This window comes from Aspergillus brasiliensis, assembly GCF_001889945.1.
Source record: "Aspergillus brasiliensis CBS 101740 unplaced genomic scaffold ASPBRscaffold_8, whole genome shotgun sequence".
In the NCBI taxonomy this organism is placed as follows: domain Eukaryota; kingdom Fungi; phylum Ascomycota; class Eurotiomycetes; order Eurotiales; family Aspergillaceae; genus Aspergillus; species Aspergillus brasiliensis.
In genome coordinates this window covers 567905-591478 of record NW_027137449.1, presented here as the reverse complement: position 1 = coordinate 591478, position 23574 = coordinate 567905, and the positions used below count along the sequence as shown (strand labels likewise).

The following is a 23574-nucleotide window of genomic DNA, read 5'->3' as shown; positions in this document are numbered from 1 at the left end:
GGAGATATGAGCCTGAGAGACTGATAGAAGTAGCACCTCAAAGGGCTTGAACGATAGCGTAAGGGCGAAGAGGAGGCGCGCAGTGGCTTTATTAGAAGTATATAGACGCTCAAATCAGAACAAAATGCAACGGGCGCTGTAACGATCGACATGTGGCAGTAGACGTAACGAGTGGTATCATGGCGAGATCAATAATCCATCACGGAGTAACCCAAGCGGTCATTTGTGTCGAGCACACTGATTATCAGTCAATAGATGTCATCTTATACCTATGTGGAAAGCACACTCACGAGTATTGTTTAGTCAATGTCCCCTCACCACCCTTGGAGAGATCGATGCTAAACACGTAGAAGTTGCCGTCGCTCGTCACTACCATCACCTGGGGAGTGTTGGTACTCATGGCGACCACACTGCGCAATGGGCCGTTGTTCCCAGTTCCTCCAGGTCCTTGGCTGGATTTCGGCAGTTTAATCCACGCAAAGTCTCGAGCAGGCTCCCACATTTCGCTGACTCCTTTGGGGAGATAGCCTCCAACCTTGGCAGCAAATGTGCTGCCAACATTCTGTGAGGTGCGCCGGATCATGCCCATCAGAGTCCCGTTGTGTTTCCGTGACGCAAGCTCGGATGCGCCCAAATCTCCAACCCTGTCATCGGCGTCAGATAGTTGTCCGAGTGAGCTTTGGCTAGACCTCCGATCAGCGGCAGTAAGTGAAGAGGACGGTGTGGCATCTGGCGACTGTGACTGAAGGCTTAGTTTGAATAAGTGGATCGTCTCCGTGGAGGAGGATACGCAAAGGAGAGTCGAGGTGGTGTTGAAAGACATGCTGTAGATCCTCGATGGTATCGACCCTCGCCGAAACTGGTATAGCTTACGCCCGTCGGGCACAGAGAACACCCGTATGATCGTTCCTTTGTCCGACGCCGTGGCTATAAGTGTTCCATCACTATTCAGCGTGATACACGCTAGAGGAGACCTATGCGCTTCGATGACGTTGATGGCTTCGAGCTTCAAAGTATCAAAGATCAATACCTCGCCACTTGTAGGTGTAACATGTGTCGTTCCCGGCGGAGCGTGAGATGGAGGTTGGAACGTAGAGGGCGGTGCCTTTTGCGGCAGAGGGTATGCCAGATAGCAGTTATCCGAGGATGGGGAGAGGGCACAGAGTGCTGCCAGCAGTTAGACAACCTAGCACATCCATATCCGAAAGTAGTCGCAGCCTTACCGTTGGGATTGGGAGAGGTCTCAATGGTATACAGGAGCTTCATTGTCTGGATATCGTAGAGGTAAATCTGGTCCTCCAGCACAATGACGAGCCGTTTTCGGTTCAGCTTCACCGCCAGTACGGTCGTGGGGAAAGTCAACTCGCATATTGTGGATTGGCGCTATATGTTGTAGATGTGAAAAAGCGTTAACCATTTGCGCCTCGTGAATCGCGCAGCAGAAGGCAGGGGAGAAAGTCATGCGACATTTGAAAACGCAGAATCTAGCATCATGCGCGAAGGACATCCTACGAACCTTGGTATTAGTTATTTGAAGGCGACGTGGTGATAGAATCAGCGCAACCAGGGACGTCGAGAATAGCATCTCAATGATGGCAATATTCCCTTCTTTCGTCTCATAGCTTTTCGCAAAAGGGTCCGTGGTGAAGATGCGAAATCCCTTGGAAGTCGCTGACAGGTGTCAAGACATATCTCATGAGTGTAGACGGTAGGAGTTCGGAGCAGGAAGACCCTTACCCACAGCCAGATAGCTATAGTCCTGATTAAACGTCACGAAGTTCATCGACATCGTTGCTTCGTCGATCACCGGGATCGACCACACCTCTCTCCACTTTGCCTTCCTAGAGTAACCGATACGGCGGCACAGTATGCCGTGTGATGATTAGACCGAGAGATCCGAGATGGAGCTGTGGTGATATCACGTCGTTCTGAGGAGTAACGCGCTCTAGTGACGGGTATGGAGGGGTTAGAGAGATCCCTAGTTGGAAACCGGTTTCGTCACTGTTGATGGGCCTTAATTTGCATCTCTCGCTTGCGCGACTGATCCTCGAGTAACGGTTCGCCGTATATATACTCCGAGCGCCTCCACAACCGCGAGGTGACGCCAACTTGCTTGGTTGGTAGCGGAGGTATCCGGGGGAAGAACAACAGTTCCTCTCCTTTGCCGCGGACTGCGTCAGGCGCGGCAAGCGAAGCACCTGACGCTTGGGCCACATCTTGATCGACATTTCCGCCTTTTTCGCAAATTTCCACTTTATTTCTTCCCTCTCCTACGAATAACCCCGCACAACGTCAATTCCACCATGACGGCGAACAAGGAAGCCGGTCCTGTCATGGCGGCTACGAAAAAGCCGGCCATGGCTGGAACCAGCACTAAGGCTGAGAAGGAGGCCGATCTGGTTATGGGGGTAAGTTCGCGACTGCTATGGCGGAGTCCCACTATGCGCCTGGTGCAGACACAGACCACCCCCAGCGCCTACATATCTTTTAATCTCCTGTGCTACATTCTAACAGTTCTAGACCAATAACAGTAGTATCGTATCTAAGCGCAGCGTCGAAATGCTCTACTACCCCAAGCCTCATTTCTTTCGGTATTTCGTCAAAAAGCCCCAGCGCCGGTCGCCGTTGATCAATCGCGGATATTGGCTTCGTATGCATGCGATGGCAGAGTCAGTGCGACAATTCATGAGGGAGCCTACGGGGAAACCCAAGTTTGTCCTCAACTTGGGGTGTGGATTGTGAGTCGTAGCAAACTGGAAGCAACCGCCTGGTTGCAGAGACTATTGGTACCTGGACCGTATGCTAAGATGGATTGTCGTAGTGATCCCCTACCGTTCATTCTCCTCAGTGAAGATCCATCCCTGTGTAGAGATACGCAATTCGTCGATATCGATTATGAGAAGCTCATGATCAATAAGAAAACCGCTATCAGAAGGACCGATGAGATCACACAGGTTCTCAAGGACGTAGAGTTCTTGTCCGATGAAAGTCCCGTGCAAATTCGCAGCGCGCAATACCTAGGCATTGGATGCGATCTCAAAAATCTCAAGAAGCTGGACGATGTGCTGAGAAACGAGGTTCTGCCTACTGAATGCTCAGTCCTCTTCCTAGCCGAGGTTTCCTTGACGTATATGGATGTCAAGTCCGCCAATGCGGTTGTCGAGTGGGCGTCAAAGTTGAACAATGGTACGGTTCACTGTTAGCTGGCTTCCGTGGCTGATTGCATGCATACTAACGTCAAACCCTATAGACGCCAAGTTCTGCATTCTTGAGCAGTTCTTCCCGGATGGACCCGATCACCCTTTCGCCTCGACTATGATGAAACACTTCAAGAAGCTCGGAGCACCGCTGTATTCAATTCATGAATACCCTTCACTCAACGAGCAAGAACAGCGGTTCAAGAAGGCAGGATGGCAGCAAGCGAACGCCAGAAGTCTTTGGGATCTATGGTCGGATGACGGATTCGTGAGCAGTTCGCTGCGATCCTCCTTGGATGCTGTGGAACCGTTCGACGAATGGGAGGAATTCGCGCTTTTTGCCTCCCATTACTTCCTTCTCGTTGCCTCTACATCACAAGGAGGAATGGATCGCAGCGCAGCAAAGACGGCGCAGGCCGAACAGGAAGCCGACGTGTCCAATCAGTATGCGCTGCTTGCAAAGTACCCGGCAGGAGGTGGTCAACGGAGGTTCGGAGCGCTTGTTCCAGATGGCACAAACTCCTTCGGTTACCATGCCGGGCTTGGACGGCAGACGCGACTAGCAACGACGGATCTGTACGCGAACACAGACGACGTCACTGGTCCTACCCTGCCTTTCCCTTCCCGCGATGTCCCAGCTAGGATGTGTCACACCGTAACAGAGTTATCTGGTGGCGATTGTTTGCTTGTTGGTGGCCGGGCTTCACCAGCTGCTGGTCTCCAGGATTGCTGGCTAAGACAGGGAACCCAGTGGCGTCCGACACATAACCTTCCAGTCGAGCGGTTTAGACATAGTGCTATCAGAGTCACCTTGAACTCGGACCATGTCTTGGTCTACGGTGGAAAGACAAGCAATGGCACAACACTGGACAGCTGGTTGCTCTGGAGCAAAGAAGATGGGTGGCAACCTGTAGATGCGGTCAATGGAAGCCCCAGTGCTAGATTTGGGGCCTGCCTGGCAAGCACGGACAATACGTCGGGCTTCCTTTTTGGCGGAATTGGAGCGGATGGCACTATCGTGGAAGATTTTTGGACGTGGAGGTTACACCAGCGCAGCAACGGATCGTACTATGTGGAGTTGGACGATGGCACAGAGAAGCTGCGGGAAGCTTCACCTGCCTTTGAATATCTCAGCCGCTTCGGCGCCACTCTCAGTTGCTCCACTAAGGGGTTGCTTCTCATTGGCGGTATCGTCCCTCGACAAACTGTGCCCTTCGAGAAGGAAATCATGCTCCTGAATACGACAGCGCTCGTCGAGTGCCTCAAGAGTGATTGTGCTTCGCAGTCTGGTAATATACTGTCTGCAGCAGGGCTTGGGCTGAACTTCGGTGGGCCAAGGCCTCTACTGGTCGGCCATGCTGCTTATGCCATAGATCCGACCCAGGTTCTGCTGCTGGGCGGTGGTGCAGTCTGCTTCTCTTTTGGGACCTTTTGGACTGAAGGTACCTGGCTTTTGAAGAACATTGACACAGCTTCTGAAAATGAGTGGGTCCGGGTCTCTGAAATTGCGCAACCGTCGAAATCCGAGGAGCCGTCGGTCGAGCCATCCAATGTGGACCAACAAAGCACCAAAAGCGTCACACCAATCCCTCGTGTTCAGGTTCAAAACGCTGCGCAATTCCAACAGATACTAGTGGAAGGGAAACCAGTAATCATCGAAGGATCCGACCTTGGTCCTTGCACCGAGCGTTGGACAAAGGAGTATCTCGCGGATGCTGTGGGCAGGGACCGCAAGGTAGAAGCCACCGACCCTGCTTGCCCCGAAGAAACTGGCTAAGAGCCTCTCGATAGGTTGTTGTGCATGACGCTCAGTCCGACCATATGAGTTTCCAAACGAAGAATTTTTCCTACACAACCAAGGAGTTCGGCTCCTTCCTGGACGAGGTGCATGCGGGTGGCCGTCAATATCTTAGAAGTATCTCCACCGAAGAGCCAACCAAACAACCGGCCAATATAGCTGTAGATTTTCCTAATCTCAAGGATGATTTCCGACTCCCAGAGCCTTTTGCTATGGTTGTTGAGAACGCACATAGTTCTCCACTGAGGATCTCAGGACCGGTCACCCTGTGGCTGCACTACGATGTGAGTGTGCATGTGAACAGATACATGCAGAAGTGAGGCACTGACGATTCCCAGGTCATGGCAAATGTTTTGTGTCAGATCCGTGGCGAAAAGAGACTCATTCTCTTCCCGCCTAGTGATGTGCAATACCTCCAGGTCCCTGCTGGGGCGTCGAGTTCTACCCTTAACATATTCCAGAATTCGGAGGATGGATCAATTGCTGCGGTGCCGCACACGACGCCACATGAAGCGATCATGCGTCGTGGCGACATCCTGTTCATTCCCCCGTTGTGGTTACACACTGCATCTCCGACTGGCCAGGTCAGTGTGGCCGTGAATGTTTTCTTTCGGAATCTATCGAGAGGATATGCAGCTGGTCGGGATGTCTACGGGAACCGCGATCTGCAGGCCTATGAGAAAGCGAGGGCCGACCTTCAGAAGATGGCAAAGTCTTTCGATGGACTCCCGCCTGACATGGCTCGTTTCTACTTGCTGAGGCTTGCAAAGGAGCTTAGAGACAAGGCCGAAGCATAGATTAATGGACTGTCTTGCCTTGAGGCGAAATTGCTGTATTGGCCGGCTGTTGTATCGCCAGTTGGCAGTCTATCAAACTCGCCACGAGATCTTTGAGAGCAAGGTGGCACGACTTGTCTGACTCTCAGAGCCTGGGCCCTGTAATTCACGACATTCAGGACTGCACACTCTGTCTGACCCCCTCAACGACTGACTGCCTCACGATGCAGGCAGGTTGCATGTGCGAGAGATCGGGCCGCTTTTCAAAGCCAGCAAGGCGAAAAGCACGTGGTAGAAGAGTCAAGTATTAACGCCGAGTGAACGGGTGGTGGAGTAGGCAGAAGGAGCGATTTTGGGTGGGATGCGGAGAGATATCCGGTTTAAGCTTGGCTTCTAGTGAGCAGCCGAAGTGGGGACCAGATGGGCACGCCCGTGCACTCGCTGCTTTGACACTTGGTCCGGGTTGGTTATAGCCAGCGCAACACGGTCGGGAGGACTAACTATGGATGACCGATGCCCGATCTGCAGCAAGTGAAACCGTAGAAGCCATATCAACGGAAAATGAGAAGATAATGGTGATACTAAGATAGGGTTAATTGTTGCTGTTTACCTACCCAGAAAGCTTCAGGCGACCTATTGATAGGCCTTGCCTTATCCTGGCAACGTTTGATCGGCCTCAAGATCAATAAACCTCACGGCTTATGGGGCCATGCTTGTCCACAGACCTCTCTCATATTGTCGCGTGCCTAATCTTAGGCATATAGATGGCTCTGCATAGCAATGAGCTGCGCTTCGTAGTACCATGGGGAGTGCGCTACCTGATTACAGCGCATACTACATGCAGGTCCCCCACGAGACAGAATATTGTACATAAACACTCAGGAAGTACAGCAAGAGTTGCAAAAAAAGAAACGAAGTTAGTTGACTACGGCAAAGGGGCAGAAAAGGCAAACGGCATTAGAAATTGGAGAAAAAGTCAAAAAGGAAGAACATGCATACCATGATGGTCACGCATAAACCCAGGGGTACATCTGCACTGGGGAAACAGCAATTGAAGAGCCGGTAATGTAGATGTCATGTCGTTCAGATGAGTCCGCACCCAGGCTGTGGTTGGGTGACAATTTGGAGATGGGGGGTGGGCAGACGCATGACTCGACAAGAACCACGGGTCCCTGTCAGCAACCGTTGTCAAAGAATCAATGGCGTGGAGGGTACGGGATGCTCGTAGCTGCCAATCATAAGGTCGGACCATCCAGACTGAGTTTGATGGGCCTGCTCCTGCTATCGACCAGCGACCTCTCATTCGGCAGAACAGCCGGTGCACCTTGCCTTGTGTCGCCGTATCTGCGGTCCCAAGCCGGAAGGCCACTGCTTCAAGGCCCTATTGGGCGTTACACTAGAGGTGTTGGCGTCAAGACTCCCGGGGGGTTTCGACCGGAATCGAAGGGGGCGGGGGTGTGGGGGTCTAATTCTGAGACGACCCGAGAGTATTGAAGCAGCCCAGCCTATTGTGTAGCAGCGCACAGCATATTCTGGGCTGTAATCAGTGAGATTTTGCCTGAGCGGCGGGTGAGGAGAATGAGAGGGTGGAATCATTGGCCGCAAACGGGGGGAGTCGTATTATCTATCCATCTATTCCATCTTTTCCGTCCTAACATATCTTGGACAGGCCCGGATGTGGGGACCTTCTGCCCGAAATCAAGGATGGCCGATGGGTGACGACAAGGTCGGGCCAAGGTTCCTCTCATCTAGTATCTACCTCAGTTTGATGATCGCGAGGGGCTGCATGAGGAGCAGAGATGAAAATCTATTCAGTAGAAGTGATGTGGCAGCAAGGACCATCATGATCAATTGGAATAGATTGTAAGATCGATGCACCAAGCACTGCAGTAATGGGATGATGATCTGAATTTGAATTTCTTTCATGAAGGGGGGGGAAGGGAGAACAGAGCAGCCGTGACGCTACGGCGGGACTAAGTGGCCACTAGTGACGGAGGCCCACCGCGCGTTTCCTTAACCCCTCCCCACCCCCGTAGACTACTTACTAAAGTTACTAGTTAGTTAGTTACTGGGAACTTGACCTGCAAGTGAGTGATCAAACTATTGGGATTCCTCTCCCTGGCTAATCAGTAGTTAGTACTAGTAGTCTTATTGTACTACATCCTCCTTCTCCCCTCCTCTTCTCGGCTTCCTCTTCCTCCCTTCTTCTTCTTCTTCTTTTCTTCTCCTCATCTTCTAGTCTTCCCCTTCCACATCTTCTATTCTCAAGAAGTTGTCTTCTCCCCCTCCTTACCTTACAAGCCTTCATTCCTCTTTTCCCCTCATGATTCACTTCTGTTGGGTTATTACTTAGTTGCGCCTTATCGCCTACCTACCCTTATCTTTCGCTGACTTCATCTTCATTTACACTTTGGCACTCTTCCCACTCTTCCCACTCTTCGCCCCCACATCCTGCTCATTTCTGGATCGCCTTGGGGAGCTCCGTGTTTCTGGTTCCCTTTTATCATTGTGGGGTTGGGCGTATCTTAGCTTGCTATCTGCTGTGGGTAACCTCCTCTTCCCAGTTCCCAATTGATTAATTTGACGTCCCCCCCATTTAACGATCTACGCTGCCATGTATCTATCACCTCTTGTCTCTCTCTCATGACTTGCAAATTCATATATCTCATCTATTCGTGTTTCTTGGTTCCCAGACATACTTTCACCTGGATTTAAATCATCTAAAATTTAGTGTCTTCCTGGAGTATGTCATCGGCTCCCCACACACCCCACTGCCCCTTCTCCCTATGCGGAAACACAATACGCGTTGTTGAGCCTCTATTCGAGAATACAGGTGCTAATTCTATTCCAATTACAGAAAGGAGTTGCTCTTCGGTGACTGCAAACGCGCGTGGTAACCTGCAGGGTCTCGAAAAAGGAATGCTTTATTGATTGGCCTCGGTTGCACTGTCAGGATATTGGATAGAATTCGTTCCAAGGGATATATATCGCAGACGGTGCACGGCGTATAGAGGAGATTCCTTCTAAATTATGGCAACAGTCGTGGTGCAGCAGCAGACGCTGCGACACTCGACCCCTCCCCCGACCGGCTTGACTCCCGCTTTGAGTCTGAACAGGACTTCGTCTCCCATCCCAAACAAGCATATACCTGTTTGCCCCACGGGCCCTTCCCCAATTAATGCTCATGCGCCTTCCCCGGCTGCCAAAGACAGCTCTAATGTTCAGACCTCGTCGCTCTTATACCCACCTGATAAATCCCGGCGACTGACTCATTCGCCGACGATTTATACAATTGATTGGAAAAGCCTGTCCGCCGCTTTGGAGCATTGGGCCGCCCAGCCGCTGCCAAATCCCGAATTGGTATTTCCGTGGCTGCACGGTCTTCATCCAGATAATCACTTGCAGATGGGGTTCTTTCTCAGGAATAAACGTCTCCGTCGAACCCCGAAGTGTTGGCGGGGTATCACCATCATCAAGGTCGGTGGTGATCTATCCTGCTGCAGGATCAAGGGTGCGGTATCTCCAGAGGAGGTTTTAGCCCCGTCGGGGGTGGAGTTCCTGGCGGTTGACCCTCGGGAAGGCTTCTCAGTGCGCAACTTCCAGATACAGACCGCCAAGTTGGCACCCTTATCTGACATTATCGTCTATGGTGAGAACAGTGCAACCCAGCAACAGATTCTGGATATTGCAAGGCGAGTGGCCACGGCACAGCATAATTGGAGGATCAAGAACGATCCAGACCGTAGCTCTCCTGCTTATAATACCTTTGTTCTCGATTGTGAGTAGCATGGGTTCTAAATGCGGGGAACGCGTGCTGATTTCATCACTAGGTGCTTTTTCTGAGGTCGAGAAGAGAGCGCCGCACCTGGTGGCTATTAATTCCAGTGGCCAGCTCACGGGCCAGGTCGTGGATTTCTGTAAGCGAAGAAACCGATACTCTCTGCTTTCCAATCTAACATGTTACTAGTTCAGTGGGAACGGCTGGAGATGTGTGAGATGTCCAAAGCCTCGGAAATATCAACGAACGTCTGGCTTGGCCCTACACCCGACTACCTATTACGGCCTGGATCTTGCGGGCCTGCACCTACCGAGAACTTCGACCTTTTGATCGAGGCTAGCGAGCTAGCAAGCATCCCTGGCCCTCGCTTTCTGGCCAATCTCAACAAGCAACTCGAAGAAGGCCCACAGAAGCTGGAGTTTCCCTCATCCGGCTCTATCCTTTTGCCTTCAGGTGAAACCAGAGAGATTGATGATCTAGTGAACACGGTCCGCTGGATCTATTACTTAGCCAACCCAGAGGAGCCAGATCAAAAGGCTGATGCGGATGGAGATATCCCAATGATCCCTCTCACTAAGACGGCGCGGAAAATTCTCATTCACTGTCCAGACGGCTACACTGAAAGTTCACTGCTAGCTATCGCTTACTTGATGTTTGCAGAGGGCATTACGGCTCCGAATGCTTGGCTCAGATTGCATTGTGAGAAGAAGCGGAATTTCTTTGCCTACCCTTCCGATATCACCTTCATGAGCGGTGTACAAGGACGACTATTGCAGGAAAGTCCTGCAACTCGATCACACAAACTCAAAAGCCTTCCCGATCCCGCTTGGTTCAGATATTGCGATGGTTCCCTTCCAAGTCGAATACTGCCGTACATGTACCTGGGTAACTTGTCCCATGCGAACAACCCAGAGATGCTTTCTGCGTTAGGAATCAAGCGCATACTCAGCATAGGTGAAACTGTTTCGTGGGACAGCGCTTCTTCTGAGGTGGACGAGAAGATTGTCCTGCACATCAACAATGTTCAAGACAATGGGATCGATCCATTGACAGGGGAATTCGATCGCTGTCTGGACTTCATCCGTAAGTTGGTATGCTGCTGGCACTGATATAACGAAGGCTTACCAGGCTTGGTCACTTAGGACAAGGAAAGCACGACGGAATGGCCACCTTGGTGCATTGTCGTGTGGGCGTCTCACGTTCAGCGACAATCTGTATTGCCGAGGTGATGGCGTCATTGGGTCTATCATTCCCCAGAGCATAGTAGGTTAAACGGATTGATATGGCGTGTCACTTCCGCTAACGTTGTGCCACAGCTGTTTTGTCCGAGCACGAAGACTGAACGTAATCATCCAGCCTCATCTACGATTTGTGTAAGTTCCAGCTCTACACTGGTTGTTGAGCATATTCGTGGACGTGTCGGCTGACGCTTTATAATAGCTACGAGCTTCTCAAATGGGAGGAGCTACAGTTACAGAAGCAAAACAAGCCTATAAGACGTGAATTAGAATGGCCTACTGTGGCTCGAGAGATTGCATTGATGAACAAACCTTATTCTAGACAGTGAGAGCGACTTCAGCCATGCAGGAAGCCTGCAGATGTGTGACCGCACGCCAATATGCCCCATTCCGCCGGGTATTCTTTATAGGGAGACAGGCCGTGTCTCCTGCAACAAAATGAACGACAACAGATATGATGATGACCGATATGTTTGACATGAGGGCACGAACAACCGCTGAACGATCTACTTTCACTTTTCCCGTTTGTTGATTTTGGGCGTTTGAGGGACTTTAATCTAATGGCACTGCAATGTGTGTTTATGCATCCGAATATATGTTAAGTGTTATGTTTGTGTGTATGTGTGGGTCGGCGCTATCGTGGGTTGGTTTAGGAATCGGCATGTCTGTCGTTAACGGGTTGACCTACTTCTATCAATGATGTTGGGTTTGGTCCTAACATGCATATGTATCTCAGGCGCGCGCTGTCTATTTCAGATGCCATTTTCCGAATTCTGATTCCTGAACACATTGCGTCAACTTAAAATTTGGCTGTGACCAATTGCAGTGTAGTATACTCTGTAATCATCCGTACCGACTATGTCTTCGTAAAGACCATGCCTATACGACCGAATGTAGTAATTACTGGTTCTCGGAAATATCCAGTAGTAGTCCTGCTGCTTTGATACCTCTCATAACAATCTTCAACATACTAGCTAGATGTAGTCGCGTGATTCTTCTCCTACGTACTATATACACACTCTTTCACGATAATCAAATACACATCCACTTTTTTCAGCTAATTCCGAATCAACACCGCTCAAAAACCCTATATAGTCCCTTCAAATCCGCCACCTCCACCACCCCGCGAAGCAGTCGTGTCGTAGCAACCATCCGCGCCCTCAAAGCTGGGAATACCACATGCTCCAGCATCCGCGCTATCTGCGCCCGTCTTTGCGTGATGAACTCATCCTCCACCTCCACCTCCGCTTCCCCTTCTGCTTCTGCTTCTGCTTCATTACTGTTCTGCGGCTTCGGGGGCGGGGGCGGGGGCAACTGTTCAGGGGTATAAAAGGCCGCAAGCTCTCGCAGAAACGTGCGGAAACATTCCTCCTCGCTTGTCCAGTCGACGTAGGGACCTAATCTGAGGAGGAAACGGGGCAGTTTGCCTAGACTGGGGAGGTAGCCTTTCAAGAGAAGGGGGATGGAGAGGAGGTCTCCGTCTGGAGAGATGTCGAGGGAGAAGTACTCGTTGAGCATTTCGCGGCGGTCGATGAGGGTTTCCGCGACGAGGTCGGGAGCGTTGGTAAAGATCTCGTTCGCTTCGTCAGCTGATTCTTGGGATGAGGTGTTGGCTTGGTTGCGTTCGGTGTCTGCGGCGATGCGGAGGAGGTCGATGAGTTTGGGTGCTGGGGAGAGCTTGATGACTCCGAAGTTGGCGAAGTCTGTAAGGCCGATCTGGTAGAAGAATTCGGTACAGAACATGCCGTAGTCGATTAGGTAGAGTTTGACGCCGGATTGAATGGCTGCGATGCGCCGGCGTTCGTCGACCAGTCCGACGTACGTGTGGGAGGCGATGGTTTCGGTTAGGGTGTTGTGCATTGTATTGCGGACGGAGGCGCGGAGGTTTTTCACGGACGTGAAGCTGATGCTGTGGGGTTCACGGGAGGTAGTTTCGTACTGGAGGCCTTCGTCGAGGACGGTGGTGTCGGCTTGGGAGGGGGCTGTTGGGGTGTGTGGTGTGGCTGGGGTGAGCATGGAGGTGATTTTGCGTACTTTGGAGTCGGTACGGACGAGGTTGTGTTCGTATGGCTTCTTGGTCGTGGATGGTGTTTTGGGTACAGTGTCTGTGCCTTCGGTGTCGCGGTTTGCGGGCTCCATTGTTGTTACACCTGGGAGGAGGGTTTGAGTGAGGAAGGTCCGGCTTGAGTCTACCTGGGCCAGTTTGGAGCGGATCTCATTGCATATGCATTCGATGATTTCGTCTTCATTGAGGAAATTCACTTCGCGCTTCGTGGGATGTACGTTGACGTCGACGCGTTGTGGCTCGATTTCCAGATCGATGTAGGCAAATGGGTGGCCTCCTTTGGGGAGGAAGCTGGAGTATGTTTGTTCGACTGCTCGCTTGATGGCTGTGGACTCGACTGCGCGGTGATTGATGAAAAGGAGTATGGTAGTCTTTTTGACATGGTAGTTCGCGTTTGTGGCAAAACCAGATGAGCGAAACCCTAGTTTCTCATCTTCAACTTTAAATTCGACAAGTTCGTTGGCGACTGCGCTGCCATGGATCTGACGAATTCGGTCTATCGTATTCGCAGCTGCTGGGGTGGAAATACTGACGCCGGAATCACCATGCTTGCGACAGGAGAAGGCCACGCCTGAGCAATGGACGGAGTATCGACCGACTACATCCAGAATCTTGGCATATTCTTCACTTGCTGATCGGAAAGCCCGACGCCTGGTCGGTACATTGTAGAACAGGTCCTCTACCTGGGGGACAAATGAGCTGCTGAATCTTTAAATAAGCTATGGCGTATCACTCACTGTTATTTGCGTGCCGCCGCGTCCCGCAGTGGCCTTGGGCGCAGCACTCTGTCCAGGCTTGGGCGGAACAAGCTTCCCATCGCTATAGTGTGCTCTCCACGCGCAGCTGGAGCCCGCGGTCTTCGTCGTCACGGTGAGATGGGCAATATGGCTAATACTTGCCAAAGCCTCCCCTCGGAAACCGTACGTGCCTATGGATGAGAGGTCTTCGAACTGCTTTAGCTTGGATGTTGTGAATCTCTCACACAGAATGGGAAGGTCGTCTCTCTGTCTCTTACAGTCAGCCACTTGAAAGCCGAACATTCGCCTTCGTTCTCACTTACGTCGATACCATGGCCATTGTCAGTAATCTGCAGGAGCTTTAATCCACCGTCTTTCACCAGAATCTCGATTGATGTCGATCCAGCATCAACAGCGTTCTCAATGAGCTCTTTCAGCGCATGCATAGGAGCCACGATAATTTCCCCTGCTGCAATTTTGTTCACGACGTCGGGGTCTAAGGCCTATGTAGTGTTAATACCTCAGTGGAAATACATGACCAGGAATGGGCTCTGACTCTGATTCTCTTCGGCCTCTGCGGCTCCTCACTGTCCTCGGCAGACCTTTTCATGCCTCTGGGCTCTGTATTATCCAAGTCCATCTGGGGATCCATGGTTTGAATTTATTAGGGGGGAAAAAACCGAATCAGCAAACACGTTGCTGTTCCTAGTATTGTGCGCAACTATATGAATTGTTCGGCGCCACGTGCTTGGTACAGAGCAGTTTCCCAAACACTGGAAGCATGGGACTTTTTTTGACGAGAAAGCTGCCAGGCCAAGGCTGTCAGCTATAGCTCGACGCCAGTCAAATGGTCTAACCTGGCAGGCTTCTAGAAGCAATGGATGTTGACTGGAGGCGGTGGAGAAAGACTGACCGAATGAATGAATGGCTGAAGGATCGGAGATAAGCTGCGGAGAGCCCATGGCTGATTAGTAGCCGCGTTCATCCCGCAACCGTCGAACCTCCACCGCGTGGCCCCCTCAAGATTCCATACCATCCATTCCTTGTTCTTCCACCCCTACCTTCAATGCTTACATCTATCGACTCAGCTCCAACGGAGCAGCCATTATGTTTCTTGAATGATGTGGGCTTCCAGACGGCCGTTTTTGGCAGATGAAGAGCTTGGGAAGAAGGACGATGACCATCGGTTCCGGACAGCCAATACCCAACCATGGCGCTCAAAGCAATGGAAGCCACCTCGGCCGCGACGATTCGTATTAGGCATTGTGGCTCTGTATTTACTGTATCTGTTCTTCAAGAATATGCCAACTGATCTTGCTCCTGCTCCGGAGCGTTTCAATCCTGCATTGGCTCAAGCGCGACAGGCCGCATTTCGGTTACAGCAAGAGCACCTGCAACAACAGTCGCAGCAGCAGGAGCTTCAACCTCTGTCATCTGGCGCTCCTCCGCAAGGCCCTCCAGAGCGAACCGAAGCTGACGCAGAGCCCAGTAATGAACTCTATTACAATGGAAAGATCAACTTCTACTATTTGGCCAAGTCACTACATCGGTTTCAGGGATCTGTCTCTCGGTATCAGAAGCCGACCAGTCACGCCGTGGTTTTCGCTGCTGCAAGCTTGGAAAGCGTGTCGGATATCCTCCCTCTTGCCTGTCAAATGGCAGGGAGAAAGGTTAATGAAGTACACTTGGTGCTGTTGGGAAGGGACGACGTGTCAATCGAAGGTATTCAGCGGGTCAATGGTATAGACGATGCGAATTGCCCAGTCAACTGGCATGGTACGTTTCGCTACGTTTCAACCCACCGTCATATTTCGCAAGGTACTCATATATCTTTACTGCAGATGCTAGGCCAGACTATGCACAATGGTCAACAGATGTCCGTATGCAGAGAGCGGTGGCTGCGGGTCTCACATACGTTCGCTCCTACCTCCTCCCGCAAGTAATCCTGACACAGGGCGAATCGATGGAAGAGCGTTTCTTCTGGCGAGGTGTACAAAACTGGGCGGATGAATCAGGTGTCCCTCATGTTTCCCTCCCTAGCGCAGCGAGGGATCTCATGTGGATGTCTACTCTGGATAGTGGCGCCCTTCAAGGTAATTCCGAAAGCCCGTCGGTTAATGACTAGCTCTGTGTTAATGTCTTTACAGCCTGGAATAAAATTCAAATTGAATTCCTTGTCCATGCGCCTTCTGAATCCTCAGGTTCCCTGATCAGGTTAATCCGGACGTTGCAAAATGCGGACTATCTTGGCAGGACACCTAGCTTGACGATTGAGTTGCCCCCTCGAGTAGACCCAGAGCTCCTTCGCTACATCAAGTCGATGAAATGGCCTCCTCATTCTTCTGGAAAGGTCACTCTCCGCCGTCGTATCCAGCCCCATGACATGGACTCGACCGAAGCCTCCTTGAAGACTATTGAGGCCTTTTATCCTAAGGACCCAGATATGTCCCATGTGCTTGTGCTTTCTCCACAGACGGAGCTAGCCCCGTCGTTTTATCATTATCTGATGTATACCATGCTAAAATACAAACACTCCCGCACAAAACAGCTATCTGCTAAGCTTATTGGTATCTCGCTTGAGCTTCCGTCTTCCCTTCTGACTGACGGTGGACCATTTGAACCACCAGAAGCTGACAGCAACCATGTCTCCAGCCCGGGTGATGGGGAGCCATTGCCTCTATTTCTCTGGCAGGCGCCCAACAGTAATGCAGCTCTATATTTTGGCGATAAGTGGGCGGAATTCCATGAATTCTTATCGAATCGATTTACTGTTCAGGAGAGTATGGGCCCAGCATCTCCACAGGAGAAGCTAATATCGAAGAAATATCCAGCCGTGATGGAGTACCTTCTTGAATTCATTCGAGGCAGAGGATACTACATGCTTTACCCGACATTTCCTGCCAAGGGGAGTTTTACCCTTGCTACGGTGCATAACGAACTATATCACGTCCCTGAAGAGTTCGCTGAAGACGGTTCGCCTGCGTCCCCCGAACCGTCACCAGAAGCGATAACGGATCCTTCGAAGCCGCTTACACCAGGTCCTGCGAAGGGGCTCGGCGTCATTGAGAAGCCATTAAGTCGAGCCTCAACAGTAATGCCGCTTCTTGAACGATTCTCCTTCAGGCTGCCTAGCATTGATTATCTGCCACTGCTATCCTACAGTGGTGAGAAGCTGTCTGGTCATGCTTATAGCCGGAGCCTCGAAGAGTACAGGGATTGGTTCCGCACTCACTATGGGGGATGTTCCGATGGAAGCCTCAGCAGTCCAATGGGTTCGGGGGGCTTATTTTGTCTAGTTGAATGAATTCTTCTGTGCTTGATGAGGCACGATCTGGGCCTATAAGGAGCTGCGGCTCAACTCCTATGTAGTCTTGTTCAGTAATCACTCAACTAAACTGGTAGAACCTTCCAATAGATGCCTTAAGGCTGCAAATTGTAGTCGTTGATCTCTTGGCGGGCGCTCTCTTACATAAGCGGTGGGAGCTCCACAGGAGCGCAACGCCCGAGCGGCGACGAAGAGCGAGCTCTCTCTGCTACCCATCAACAAGCTTATAACCCAATCCCAACTTCATCGCCTAGAGTGAGGAGGCTTATCGCGTCAAAGCTCCCACTCTTACCCTCATCTCTCGCGTTTTCCAAATACCCCGTCTACCCGCGTCCCCGAACACACCCCGACTACTCGCCATATAACCGTCAGAGATGGCGCAAGACGGCGAGCGGTCAGCTCCCGCCGACAAGGGCAAGGGCAAGGTTGACGATATCAAGGAGTTGTCTGGAGGAAAGAAGACAGCGGCTGATGAGAAGCCACAAGCCGATGGCAAGAAGAAGGATGACGACTCGAAAGAGGGTAGGTGGACATGTCGAGTCAGGCCGAGGACCTTCCGACGCCCGCACCTGACATCAGCTAATACTGTGCCCTGACCGAGGTGCTAACATGCTGGATCATACAGAAGAACTCAGTGAAGAGGATCAGCAGCTGAAGAATGAGCTGGAAATGCTCGTGGAGAGGTTAAAGGTACGGGATTGAAGCTGTTCTGTTGGGGTCCCGAGCGATGACGTTAACTCTCAACCTGCCATCTAGGAGCCCGATAGCTCGTTGTACGCCCCTGCCTTGGACGCGATTAAGAACTTCATCAAGACCTCGACATCTTCTATGACTGCTGTTCCCAAGCCTTTGAAATTTCTGAGACCGCATTATGATGAGCTTACGGAGGTCTATGACAAGTGGGCGGCCGGCCCGGTTAAGGTTCGTTGCCCGTCATGCAGACCATCCTATCAAGCTAACCTAGTATGTGTCTCTAGGACTCGTTGGCCGATATGCTCTCAGTGCTCGGCATGACCTACGGAGATGAGGAGAAACTCGAGACCCTGAAGTACCGCCTTCTCACCAAGTCCGAAGACCTCGGTTCCTGGGGCCACGAATACATCAGACACCTGGCGCTGGAAATTGGCCAAGAATACCAAAACAGGCTTAATGCTGAAAAGGATGTACAGGACTTGATCGATTTGTCGCTGTCGCTTGTTCCTTACTTCCTGAGCCACAACGCCGAAGCGGATGCCGTCGACCTTCTCAGTGAACTTGAGATCATCGAGGAGATTCCGCGCTTCTTGGACGAAAACACATACGCAAGAGTCTGCTTGTACATGGTCAGCATGGTCAACCTCCTCACATATCCCGAAGATCAGCAATTCCTTCGCACCGCCCATGAGATCTACGTCCGCTACAAGGAGCTCACCAAGGCCATTGTTCTTGCCATTCGTCTGAATGACATTGACCTCATCAAGAGCGATATCAACGCCACCTCGGACAGGTCGCTCAAGAAGCAGATGGCGTTCCTTGTTTCCAGGCAACAGATATGGCTTGACCTTCCTGAGGAAGAGGAAGACCAGTCTTTCATGGACAGCTTGAACAACACCTCCATCCCCAAGCACTTCAAGTCTCTTGGAAAAGAGCTCAACATCCTTGATCCTCAGATGCCGGAAGACATCTACAAGACGCATCTCGAAAGCAGCCGCGGTGCTGGCCTCACGAATGTCGACTCTGCAAGGCACAATCTTGCCAGTGCCTTCGTTAACGCCTTTGCCAACGCTGGATATGGCAACGATAAGATGATGCTTGTGGAGGGTGACAAGGGTCCTTGGGTCTGGAAGACAAAGGACGACGGCATGCTGTCGACGACGGCTTCGATGGGTATGCTTCTGCACAGGGATGTCGAGATTGGTCTGGACAAGATCGACAGGTATACCTACGCCTCGGAGGATCAGATCAAGGCGGGTGCATTGCTTTCTATCGGTATTCTCAACTCTGGTGTGCGGATAGACTCCGACCCTGCTCTGGCTCTCCTCAGTGACCCCGACAATCTCGAGGCCAAGAGTGTGCCCATGAGAGTTGCTTCTATCATGGGTCTTGGCCTGGCCTATGCCGGATCGAACAAGGAGGAGTTGCTTGAGGTCCTACTCCCCATTGTCGAAGATGGATCCTTGGACATGCAGCTGTCTGCCATGGCAGCTGTATCGCTTGGTCTTATCTTCGTGGGTTCTTCCAATCACCAGGTTAGTGAGGCCATTGCCACCACGTTGATGGACGAAGAGCGGCAGAAGCACCTCAAGGACAAGTGGACGCGCTTCATGGCCCTGGGTCTGGCGCTTCTGTACTTCGGTCGTCAGGAAGAGGTCGACGTCATCCTGGACATCCTGAAGGCTGTCGATCACCCAATGGCCAAACCGACCTCAGTCCTCGCCTCGGTCTGCGCCTGGGCGGGCACTGGCACTGTCCTGAAGCTTCAGGAGCTCCTCCACATTTGCAATGACATCATCGAAGAGACTGAGGAGAACAAGGGTGATGAGCTTGTCCAGTCGTATGCTGTGCTGGGTCTGTCACTCATTGCTATGGGTGAGGAGGTTGGACAGGACATGATCTTGCGGCAGTTCGGCCACCTCATGCATTACGGTGCCAGCAACATCCGCAAGGCTGTTCCCCTTGCCATGGGCTTGATCACCCCCAGCAACCCTCAGATGAAGGTTTACGACACCCTGTCCAGGTACAGTCACGATACCGACAACGATGTCGCTATCAACGCCATCTTCGCCATGGGTCTTTGCGGTGCTGGTACCAAGAACGCCCGTCTGGCCCAGCTGCTTAGGCAGCTGGCCAGTTATTACCACCGCGACCAGAACACTTTGTTCATGGTCCGCATTGCCCAAGGTCTTTTGCACATGGGCAAGGGTACAATGACCCTGAACCCCTTCCACACAGATCGCCAGGTCCTTTCGCGCGTAGCAGCCGCAGGCCTGCTCACCGTCCTGGTGTCTATGATCGATGCCAAGCAATTTGTCCTCGCCGAACACCACTACCTCCTCTACTTCCTCATCACCGCCATGTACCCACGCTTCCTTGTCACGCTCGACGAAGACCTGCAGCCTCTCACCGTCAACGTCCGGGTCGGTCAGGCCGTCGATGTTGTTGGACAGGCAGGTCGGCCCAAGACCATCACTGGCTGGCAAACACAGAGCACGCCAGTGCTGTTGGCCTATGGTGAACGTGCAGAGCTTGAAGATGAGCAGTATATCCCTCTCAGCAGCACCCTAGAGGGCCTGGTCATCTTGCGCAAGGTAAATATTCCGCGCTAGTAAGATATAACACGCCATGATGCTAACGCTATGACAGAACCCCAACTGGGAAAGCTCCGACTCGGTGTAATGGTCCTTCGGTGTGAACCGACTTTGTGGGTGAGCTGAGCAGGGGGCGCGTTGCTCAGGTACTGTGTTTTCATGTAATCAGCACGAATTGGAAAATAGCAGGCACCGGTTGTCATTATGTTCGATCTATCAATTAGACTGGTGGATGTGGCACGGGTGATCATTGCTAGGATGATTTCTAGGCTTATATATGCTTGAGAAACCTGAATTGAAACAGATTTTTCACTGATAATTTGATGACTAGTAGTCATATGGTTGGCAGACGTGGTTCTTCGATTCATGTTCTAAAGAAAAACAAACTCTTAAGCATCCTCATTTTGGCAGTGTTGTAGTAGTCCGTAGATATATATTATCTGGGCACTAAGTAGTAGTGGGTTAATACTACACGGCTCAAACTTGAAGGCGACGAGCACTGTGAACTCAAGTGCAGTACTAATCCGCGCAGGGGCACATAGTCAGGTAGATCATTCTTTCAATGTTAACTACATCCTTTTATTCTAGGTTGGGTATTCTCGTAGAAGAACCAGCTATTCTGGACTATACTCTCAGTAGGACCTTGGAGGCATCCGAAATAGGAAACTAGGGCATAGGGCAGCGGCATCCTGACTTTTCCGCGCATCAATGAGGTGGTCGACGCCTTCATCGACAGCGCAGACTCACGTTCCAGGCCATACGCAGTCGGTAACTTATCTTGTGAGCTGATTCCGACACCGAACATCCTACATCATGAAGCTCGATCCGAAAGCGATCCGCTACCTCACCTCTGAGGACTTCCGCGTGCTCTCCGCGGTATGCCCCTCCCCCGCCCTCTGGTCGCAGCGTGTTGTCTGACAGCTAACAGAAATGTGTCGCAGGTTGAAATGGGAAGCAGAAACCATGAAGTCGTGCCTACGCCCTTGATCGCACAGATTGCTGGCCTCCGCGGTGGCAGCGGAGTGCACCGGTCTATCTCTAACCTCGCCAAGACCAATTTGATCGCTAAGGTTAAGAATGCGAAATGTACGGTTGTCGCCTTTGCCGCTATATGAAATCGAGGAAGGCGGATTGTTTACTGATGGATATTTTGTTAGATGATGGTTATCGTCTCACCTACGGAGGTCTCGACTACCTCGCCCTCAACGCTCATCAGAAGCAAAAGTGCATTTACTCTGTCGGCAACCAAATCGGCGTTGGCAAGGAATCCGACATTATCGTGGTCGCCAACCATGACGGAACCCAGCGCATTTTGAAGATCCACCGTCTCGGTCGTATCTCCTTCCGGACCGTCAAGACCAACCGCGACTACCTCAGACACCGTAGCACAGGCTCGTGGATGTACATGTCGCGCCTAGCGGCGATGAAGGAATATGCCTTCATGAAGGCTCTACGAGAGAATGACTTTTCCGTCCCCGAACCCATTGCCCAGAATCGCCACACGATCGTCATGAGCTTGATCGATGCGTTCCCGCTACGACAGATCTCTAAGGTCGCCAATCCCGCCTCATTGTATTCGGAGTTGATGGATATGATTTTGCGGCTGGCGCGATTTGGTCTGATTCACGGTGACTTCAACGAGTTTAACATCCTTATTAAGGAAGAAGAGGACCCGGATGCCAAGGGGAAGGGCCGCGAAGATGACGAGGATGACGAGAATATTCGGCTGGTGCCAGTCATGATTGATTTCCCCCAGATGGTGTCGATCGACCACCCCAATGCGGAGATGTACTTTGACCGTGATGTCAACTGTATCAAGCGCTACTTCCAGCGGAAGTTCCACTTTACTAGTGATTCTCCCGGTCCTTTCTTCAAGGATGCGAAGAAGCAGCTCATCCAGAACCCCGGGAAGCGGTTAGATGTGGAAGTTGAGGCGTCGGGATTCTCGAGGAAGATGGCGCGCGAGCTGGAGAATTACATGAAGGAGGTTAGCGCGAATGGCGACAACGATGAAGACAAGGAAAGTGACGAGGAGGAAGAAGAGGAAGAGGAAGAAGGCTCCGGCTCTGAAGGGGAGGAGAATGATGATCGCGAGCAATCGCAGGAGGTGGATGATAGTGCCCGGCGACTTGGGAACCTTCAAGTATCGGACGGGCAGTAGACAGCACACCTATAAATGATAGTAATGACCATGACGAATATAAAATTTCTCATTCGACTATATTCTGAAATCCACAAAATCCCAAATCCCTCATGAGTAAATTACCGTCGGGACTTTCGAAAGAAGATTCGTTCAAAACCACACCCCAAACCTCACTACGGCACCCGACGCGGCCAACCACGCAATTTCACGTTTGCTCCCGACGAACTTTCCGCCGGGCCATATCAAATCAATCTTCCCTCCGAATATCACAACTTCCCTCTCCCCATCACCACATTTCACACCTCTATCGGACACATTCAATTAATTTGAAAATGGTCCGACGGTTCTCCAAGTTTCCCAAAAGGCCCGCCGACTGGGTCGGTCCCGCGGCGCCTCTCTCCGAACGGAAGCAGATCTTCCTGTACGAGCCCATCCTATACTTTCCATACGCAAACCTTTCCAATATGATTCTCTACATCATAAGGAACAATGGACACGAAAAGAAAAACTAACAATTGAATTTATTACTGAAATAGTCCCGACTTCACAATCGCCCTAATCCGCACGCCCTTCCTTCCCCCCCGCTATGCCACCTTCTACGTGCCGCTCAACTTCAACAAACTCGATATGCGCGATTACCTGCAACGTCTGTACGGCGTGGGCGTCGTCAGCGTGCGCTCATTTGTCGAACAGCAGAAATTGACGAGGTTGAAGTCCCTGGGTCGCTATGGTTATGGCAAGATTCGTCGTCCGCAGTCGAAGAAGAAGATGACCGTGGAGATGAAGGAGGCGTTTGTTTGGCCGGAGGCGCCCGCCGATATGGCTCCGTATGTTTCCCTCTCTTCATATACCCTTTTTGTTTTGTTGTTAAAGAATTGGTCTGGAAATAATGCTGACTGTGTGGGTGATTCTGTGCAGATGGGAGAAGGACCAGTTCTTCAAGGCTCAGAAATACCAGGAGGAGATCCAGGATAAGCAGAAGCCGGATGCGGGGATGAAGGCGGATGAGAAGGAGAGGGAGGTCTATAAGGAGGATGCGAAGAAGTTGTTGGAGGGTGCTAAGCCGTGGAGGCCGACTTGGAGGGCTTTGGGACTGGGGCATTATGAGAGGCCGTTGGTTAAGTCGTGATTTTTTTCTTCTTTATCTCTCTGATATGCTGCTGGTTTAGAAATTTGTTTGTTTTGGTACATCACTTTGTCGGCTGGGTTTAGACAGTTTGTGATTGATGC

General features: G+C 51.4%; 8 protein-coding genes across 8 annotated transcripts; 6 read left to right on the top strand and 2 right to left on the bottom strand.

Annotated features, from left to right (window-relative positions):
• Positions 1-188: 188 nt before the first annotated feature.
• On the bottom strand, positions 189-1789 carry ASPBRDRAFT_56270 (phosphoinositide binding protein ATG18; the record flags this gene model as incomplete). Its single annotated transcript, XM_067627527.1, has 5 exons — positions 189-237; positions 291-1167; positions 1224-1383; positions 1517-1671; positions 1738-1789. The coding sequence occupies 5 exons, from the start codon at positions 1787-1789 to the stop codon at positions 189-191; spliced, it is 1293 nt and encodes a 430-aa protein (XP_067477726.1).
• A 514-nt stretch (positions 1790-2303) lies between these two features.
• ASPBRDRAFT_128200 (tRNA methyltransferase PPM2) lies at positions 2304-5792 on the top strand (the record flags this gene model as incomplete). The annotated part of the gene is made up of 6 exons (XM_067618039.1): positions 2304-2408; positions 2521-2738; positions 2822-3186; positions 3251-4932; positions 4989-5279; positions 5334-5792. 6 exons carry the CDS (start codon positions 2304-2306, stop codon positions 5790-5792), a joined length of 3120 nt encoding a protein of 1039 aa, XP_067477725.1.
• A 2749-nt stretch (positions 5793-8541) lies between these two features.
• Positions 8542-10959, top strand: pps1 (tyrosine/serine/threonine protein phosphatase PPS1). The gene is made up of 4 exons (XM_067628355.1): positions 8542-9549; positions 9602-9688; positions 9739-10632; positions 10692-10959. Exons 1-4 carry the CDS (start codon positions 8802-8804, stop codon positions 10811-10813), a joined length of 1851 nt encoding a protein of 616 aa, XP_067477724.1. The 5' UTR covers positions 8542-8801; the 3' UTR covers positions 10814-10959.
• An 896-nt stretch (positions 10960-11855) lies between these two features.
• Positions 11856-14241, bottom strand: ASPBRDRAFT_56267 (mismatch repair ATPase MLH1; the record flags this gene model as incomplete). Its single annotated transcript, XM_067627526.1, has 4 exons — positions 11856-13535; positions 13590-13856; positions 13913-14092; positions 14146-14241. 4 exons carry the CDS (start codon positions 14239-14241, stop codon positions 11856-11858), a joined length of 2223 nt encoding a protein of 740 aa, XP_067477723.1.
• Positions 14242-14592: 351 nt separating this feature from the next.
• ASPBRDRAFT_208218 (uncharacterized protein) lies at positions 14593-17002 on the top strand. The gene is made up of 3 exons (XM_067621823.1): positions 14593-15365; positions 15431-15682; positions 15737-17002. The coding sequence occupies exons 1-3, from the start codon at positions 14708-14710 to the stop codon at positions 16891-16893; spliced, it is 2067 nt and encodes a 688-aa protein (XP_067477722.1). The 5' UTR covers positions 14593-14707; the 3' UTR covers positions 16894-17002.
• A 286-nt stretch (positions 17003-17288) lies between these two features.
• On the top strand, positions 17289-20289 carry ASPBRDRAFT_128498 (proteasome regulatory particle base subunit RPN1; the record flags this gene model as incomplete). Its single annotated transcript, XM_067618062.1, has 5 exons — positions 17289-17436; positions 17516-17604; positions 17671-17835; positions 17892-20201; positions 20257-20289. The coding sequence occupies 5 exons, from the start codon at positions 17289-17291 to the stop codon at positions 20287-20289; spliced, it is 2745 nt and encodes a 914-aa protein (XP_067477721.1).
• A 654-nt stretch (positions 20290-20943) lies between these two features.
• On the top strand, positions 20944-22420 carry ASPBRDRAFT_44643 (protein kinase RIO2). The gene is made up of 3 exons (XM_067625248.1): positions 20944-21077; positions 21143-21287; positions 21359-22420. The coding sequence occupies exons 1-3, from the start codon at positions 21015-21017 to the stop codon at positions 22360-22362; spliced, it is 1212 nt and encodes a 403-aa protein (XP_067477720.1). The 5' UTR covers positions 20944-21014; the 3' UTR covers positions 22363-22420.
• A 180-nt stretch (positions 22421-22600) lies between these two features.
• ASPBRDRAFT_180384 (mitochondrial 54S ribosomal protein uL23m) lies at positions 22601-23542 on the top strand. The gene is made up of 3 exons (XM_067619924.1): positions 22601-22765; positions 22881-23171; positions 23263-23542. The coding sequence occupies exons 1-3, from the start codon at positions 22677-22679 to the stop codon at positions 23471-23473; spliced, it is 591 nt and encodes a 196-aa protein (XP_067477719.1). The 5' UTR covers positions 22601-22676; the 3' UTR covers positions 23474-23542.
• Positions 23543-23574: the final 32 nt, after the last annotated feature.

Excerpts from the sequence above, each read along its gene's own strand:
- ASPBRDRAFT_180384 (XM_067619924.1), top strand. The coding sequence starts at position 22,677 with ATGGTCCGACGGTTCTCCAAGTTTCCCAAAAGGCCCGCCGACTGGGTC. Across the intron at positions 22,766-22,880 it reads GAACGGAAGCAGATCTTCCT|TCCCGACTTCACAATCGCCC; the intron begins GTACGAGCCCAT and ends TTACTGAAATAG. Across the intron at positions 23,172-23,262 it reads GCGCCCGCCGATATGGCTCC|ATGGGAGAAGGACCAGTTCT; the intron begins GTATGTTTCCCT and ends GATTCTGTGCAG.
- ASPBRDRAFT_44643 (XM_067625248.1), top strand. The coding sequence starts at position 21,015 with ATGAAGCTCGATCCGAAAGCGATCCGCTACCTCACCTCTGAGGACTTC. Across the intron at positions 21,078-21,142 it reads ACTTCCGCGTGCTCTCCGCG|GTTGAAATGGGAAGCAGAAA; the intron begins GTATGCCCCTCC and ends AATGTGTCGCAG. Across the intron at positions 21,288-21,358 it reads TAAGGTTAAGAATGCGAAAT|ATGATGGTTATCGTCTCACC; the intron begins GTACGGTTGTCG and ends ATATTTTGTTAG.
- ASPBRDRAFT_208218 (XM_067621823.1), top strand. The coding sequence starts at position 14,708 with ATGATGTGGGCTTCCAGACGGCCGTTTTTGGCAGATGAAGAGCTTGGG. Across the intron at positions 15,366-15,430 it reads TTGCCCAGTCAACTGGCATG|ATGCTAGGCCAGACTATGCA; the intron begins GTACGTTTCGCT and ends TCTTTACTGCAG. Across the intron at positions 15,683-15,736 it reads GGATAGTGGCGCCCTTCAAG|CCTGGAATAAAATTCAAATT; the intron begins GTAATTCCGAAA and ends ATGTCTTTACAG.
- pps1 (XM_067628355.1), top strand. The coding sequence starts at position 8,802 with ATGGCAACAGTCGTGGTGCAGCAGCAGACGCTGCGACACTCGACCCCT. Across the intron at positions 9,550-9,601 it reads TAATACCTTTGTTCTCGATT|GTGCTTTTTCTGAGGTCGAG; the intron begins GTGAGTAGCATG and ends TTTCATCACTAG. Across the intron at positions 9,689-9,738 it reads GGGCCAGGTCGTGGATTTCT|TTCAGTGGGAACGGCTGGAG; the intron begins GTAAGCGAAGAA and ends ACATGTTACTAG.